Below are 6,000 nucleotides of genomic sequence, written 5' to 3' on the forward strand. Positions count from 1 at the left end.
CAGGTCAGTAGATGGCTATATATATGTAAGGCACACTAAACATTTTTGTTTGGTATTTGTAATGTAGGAAATATTTACAAGATTATTTACATGATAAATTGTATTTGAACTAGTGGAGAAATGACATTTTAAAAAGCTGCTATTTAATTTGAAAAGTTTATATTTCACTGCACATTACAGATATAAAAAAAAATAACTTCAGAATGTGTATTTTCAATATTCAATTTTAATTTTACAGTTCCAATACCTAAAAGGTCAAGGTTGACCTTTCATTTTACACTGCTGAACTTTGAAAAATTTTGGGCATGTCTTCTAAAAACTGCTGGGGATGGTGCTATTTGCTAGTTCAACTTAGAAATAACAATTTAATCTTGTATAAATCAGAATATAAGCTGATATACTAATGTAGTAAGTCATACAGAAATGATACAACATTTTTTCTAAAAAAATCAGAATTTACCTTTGACCCCATTTTGTTAGAGACTTGACCACAATCGATATGTATGACATTAATATTTCAGTAGAGCTTGAAATAAGTTTTCCATTGATATATGATTTTGTAGTATTTTATTCCAGGACATTAAACTCTCGAAAAATTATATCCTACTATGAAGGAAAATAAAATTATTGTCAGAGGACTTCATTACTGCTGTTTCTTTATACATGTTAACTTCAGTGTAATCAATAACCTGAATAAAGTACTATAGTCATGAATTATGCTACATTATTAGGTCATGTTTCTATAAGATCTTTTGGTTACCAGTATGTAAATACACAGGTAAAAATAAGATATATTCCTCCTAGAAATGATGTTATGGTAAAAAGTTAAATGGTCTGGCTGTGCACTGTAGGTGTCAAATTTGTGTCAATGATCAAGTTGCCATATGTTTTCCATCTTCTCAGCTGCAAAAATTTACTATAAAAGAAACAAAACAAAAAAAACGACAGTGAGTAGAGCCCTAGGTTCCCATTTTTGCCATCCTCAATTTTGGCTTATGACATAATGTTATTAATTCCAAAATGGAAGCTAAACGATTACTCCTTGTGTTTTCCCCAGAAGTTATTGAAGACATGGATATTTAAAGACAAATCACACTATTGTTTATGCGCATTGTATGGCGCAAACTATTATATCGTTGTCAATTTGTGACGTCGCTTTTTGCGTGAAATTCGTGAATTATCTCCCTTTGACCGTAAATGCAATATGACGTCAAGATTCAAGGGCCACTTTGAAAAATCTTCCGTAAATGCCAGGCATCCATCTGAATGTCCGTCTGTCCTACACAAACTCAGACTACAATTTCACAACAGATTCCGAGAAAACTTATAACAAATGTTACTAATACTTAGACTTTGAAAAAATGATAATCAGCATTGTCCGATAGTTTTAGAGGGAGTTGTGCCAATTTGCTTTTCAAACATTTTAGCATCTCATAAGGTTATACTAGGGGCACTCCAACGTCTCATAAGGTTGTACTAGGGGCACTCTACGGTCTCATAAGGTTGTACTAGGGGCACTCCAACGTCTCATAAGGTTGTACTAGGGGCACTCCAACGTCTCATAAGGTTGTATTAGGGGCACTCCAACATCTCATAAGGTTGTACTAGGGGCACTCCACCGTCTCATAAGGTTGTACTAGGGGCACTCCAACGTCTCAAAAGGTTGTACTAGGGGTACTCCAACGTCTCATAAGGTTGTACTAGGGGCACTCCACCTTAACATGAGGGCAATTTATTTACTCACTTTATAGTCAATCTGGAGCACATTGTAAAATTCGTGATGAGGGCAGCATAGTACTGGAGGAAGGCATAGTGTAGGGCTAAATTGGTCTACTTAGCAATAAGTTATTTGTTAAAAGTAACCCTAACCAAATGTTAGAACCAAGTATTTTTCATACTGCATTAGTACAATTCACTTACAACTAGAAGAAATAATAATCTTATAGTTTGGTTTTAAGATCATTTTATTCCTTTGTTTTATTATTTGTTCACTAAACTAAACTTGAGATTTACTCCAAGAAATTGCTTCAATCATATTCATCGTTGAATAGTTTTCATTGCTTTACTGTCAAAGTAAAGTGGATATGTTGTGAATATGAGTTCCTCTAGCAAAGTAGAAACGTCTTTGCAGGTGTATTAAAAGGCATGTTCTTACAATGTACAAAATTGCTGTTTTATGGTGTGAAAATTGTCACTGGACTCAATATAGGTATATAGTAAGCATACTGGTAATTGTCAAGATAAGAAAAAGCAGCTTGTCTGCAGAAGGATTACAACCCCCCCCCCCACCCTTTCAGAGAGAACATGACATTTTTGTGGAGTGCTTTTTTTCCCATCTTTCCTTCATATGTTCTATATAACCTCACAGTTTAGTGTGGTTTAGTTACAATATTAAGGTTTATAACAGTAAAAAAGTTGGGTTTTTTTTTTTTTTTCAGGATCACCTCCAGCATATTCTCCACCTAAATCTCCGTATCTGTGGTCACCAGGCTATTTACCTCAAGACGGTCAAAGTCCATCTCGACGAAGGTCACCATACAACAGGCCAATGTCTCCAATGTGACAATAGTGATGAATGGGACAGAAAATATTCAGATCTCTTGCTTGAACAATTGTCTTGAAGGTTACTAATTGTTTGAAACATCCATATCACTCAGGTCAGGATTGTAAATAATAATATAACTACACAGAAGTTGCCTTTGACAGGGATTTTATTGACATTAATTTATTGTTTACACCATCCATATCACCTCAGAAGTGTCAATAATGCTGATGGGATCTTTCTAAGAGGTATAAATGTTCTGGTTGTGAAACCTACTGGAAGGAAGATAGTGACTGTAGTGGCCTCAACTTCAGTTTATACATACAATATTAATAGGATTACAGACTGAAAAACTTATAATGTACCAGTAAACTCAGTGTTGAAATTATGAAGAATCCCAGACTATTCAATTAAGCATAATAAGAATACATGTACCAGATATATTCCTAAGTGCTAAAGAATGTCCTGAAAGTTGTGCTAATAAACTCATATGCTTCTCTGGTGGACTTTTGATTTTCTGTTATATGTGAATACCTCTTGGTAATCAATGATATCTGTGGGTCATAATATTTCTAATATGATGTGAAAGTGATTTAAAAATATATTTCTAACCTATAATATATTATAAATACCATTGGCAGATCCAGAGAGAGGGGGTTCAAGAAAAAAAGGGGGGAATCTATACTATTATTGGTCAAGGTTGTTCCCAAAAAATAAAATCCAACAAAAAAATGGGAAGTCCAACCCAGAGAACATCCTCTTTGGAATAAGCGCTGATCTTGTGTAGTACTGTATTAGATAGAAGAAGACTAATACTGAAAAGTTGTTTCTTATATAAAAAAAAATGTTTTTACTGTTAATTTATTATTTGCTCTTCATTTTACTATCAATATTTTTTGGAAAGACTCATTTTAAGATTGGTTGTAAAAACAATTTAATTGAATATATATCCAAAGGTGGAAAGATAAATAAACACAATATAGTTGCTGAAGTTTTCCAAATCCTGTTTAGATGATACTGTGAATTTAGAAAATTGTTTGGGAAAAAAATGGGATTTAGTTGCAATTGTAATGATTAAAACTCACATTCATTTTAAGCAGGATTTTTCTTTGTATTGCAAAAAAACTAGTACCATATTTTTTTGTCATAATAATAAATAGTCAAAACTCTAAATATAAAGTACCATCATTGGATAAGAAATGTGTTCATGATTTGTTGTATTTTGTGTATGCTTAGTCATTTATTGTTCACATTTTTTTTTGTTGCATCCCAATTATCTCCAACTTACACTGACATTATTTAGCTTTATTTCTATGTGGTATTCCTGGAATTGTTCATAGCAGTTAATGTTTATGTATTCATTTTGTCTCGTATTATATATTCATTAATTTTATTTACTATGATTCATTTTCTAAGGTAGTCCAGAGATAGGTGTTATTGTATTTATTCCATATGAAGAGTCTCTAATGAGTTTTTTAAAACATGATTACTAGTGTTATTAATTTCATCATTTTTAGTTCATAAGTTCAAAATGTAGACTATTTTTCTGTCAACATTTAAAGTGAAATATTTACCTATCAGATTACCTGATTGATTGCTGCATGTAAAAATTCTAAATTTTCAGTGAGTTCTTGGCTGAAGTCTGTTAATACAGCAGAATTATTTATGATAACAAATACATAATAGAACTTAATTTTATGAATTTATGGGATGTTTATTTCATGTAATCTTATTCCATAATTGTTTATAATGTTTTGTGTAATGTATTTAATCATATATTTTCTTCACCATTTACTTCACCCATGTTTAGTATGATGTGTTTGTTACTGCAATTATAGATAAATGTCTTCTCAGTTTTGAATAACAGCATTATTATAATAATCAGTTATAGGATATGTAAGTCTTGTCGTGTGACTGTGGTTTCATGAGAAAGGGTCCTTGTCTACCATTCAAATCCATGGAGATTCCTCATTAACATATTGTTTAGTTCAGTATTAAAAGTAAAACATTTTTTCATGTAATAATACTGATTAAAAAGACAAATATTTAGTTCTATATAATAAAAATGTTAAGAAAAGCATAAAATAGAAGATTTTGTATTGTGATGCAGTGTTTAAGATCCCAGAAGTAAACAATAAGATGCAGATTGGTCTTTGGATTTCAATACATTCTAAAGTGGAAATTCCGGAAAGGCAAATCAAACTGGAACAAGACTTACAAACTGTATATTATATCCACACTCAACCATTGGAATAACCATTATATCAATGTACTTCTCTTCACCATTATGTCCTTCTGTATGAATTTTGTCACAATTTATATAGATTTCCAATGGATTGACTGATTTCAAATTTGGTTTGTGGCTTTGTATACATGAGGCATACATGATAATATTAAAGAAGTCCTCTTGTTGGCATCTTCCATGAACCTGATAATTTACTATATAATTAATAAGATCACAAAAAGTAACCATACTCAGCTGTCAATATTTAGGATTACTATTGAAAGAATATTTGCATATCTGTTATGTAGGTATGAAACAGGAGAATGACTTTGTAATGAATGAATAATGTACTATTTCTGTTGAATTTAACTTTTTGTAAAAACTGTTTTTAATAAACCTACCTGGCAGTCCAGTAAATTAAACTACTTTTGTCTTTTTTTCAACCAGATGGAACCTGCTGCAGATTGGTGAAAATGTTGTAATCACTGTAGCCAATCATGTTAAAAGAAGCAATTAATATTTTGTATTAAGATGACAAAGAGTGACTGCAGTGGCCAAACCAAGGTCAGTTTGGACACAATAATTAATCTTAATGTAGCTCAAAATTTGGATTATGATTAAAAATGTTCAATACAGCATAAGTTTCTGAAATTCTCCTATGGTTATGGAGTTATAAGAGGTCAAGGGGTCACACCCCCAAGAAATTACTTTTTTATCTTGGTCAGATTGTGAAAAAAACATTTTTAGCTCACCTGGCCAAAGGCCAGGTTAGCTTTTGCCATCACTTGAAGTCCGTCGTTGTCGTTGTTAACAATTTTTCTAAACTCTTCTCTGACACCACTTGACCAATTGGAACCAAATTTGGTATGAATGTTTCTTGGGGTATCCTGCATAGAACTGATTTGGGGATTTTTGATCCATTGAAGAACATTGCCACCATCACAAAAATAGAACATAGGGGTCAGACAGTAGTTTTTGGCATATATCTCCAAAACCATTAGCTTAAGCCAAATTCTGACAGCAGTAAAAGTGTTTAGCATGATGAGATCTATCTGTGGTCAAATTTTCATTTCAATCTGTTAAGCCATATTGGAGTTATTGCTCTTCTTCAATGTTTTTTTTTTTTTTTTGCTGTTTTAAATGTTTTTTCTGTCAAAAATCTTGTCTGACACCACTTGACCAATTGGAATCAAACTTGGTATGAATGTTTCTTGGGGTATCCTACATAGAACTG

At 32.0% G+C, this 6,000-nt stretch overlaps 1 protein-coding gene across 2 annotated transcripts in view; it reads left to right on the top strand.

The window, feature by feature from the left end:
• LOC148608971 (nuclear pore membrane glycoprotein 210-like) overlaps positions 1-4,608 on the top strand; it is a 56,505-nt gene extending 51,897 nt beyond the window's left edge. For both annotated transcript variants that reach the window (XM_088541378.1, XM_088541379.1), the window contains one exon: positions 2,439-4,608. In XM_088541378.1, coding sequence (XP_088397504.1) covers positions 2,439-2,563 — 125 coding nt within the window. In that variant the 3' untranslated portion in view covers positions 2,564-4,608. The remainder of the gene's footprint in view (positions 1-2,438) is intronic.
• The last annotated feature ends 1,392 nt before the right edge of the window (positions 4,609-6,000 follow it).

Source organism: Perna viridis, chromosome 8, assembly GCF_037379345.1.
Source record: "Perna viridis isolate PV_CMFRI_1.1 ecotype Kerala chromosome 8, ASM3737934v1, whole genome shotgun sequence".
NCBI classification, from domain to species: Eukaryota; Metazoa; Mollusca; class Bivalvia; order Mytilida; family Mytilidae; genus Perna; species Perna viridis.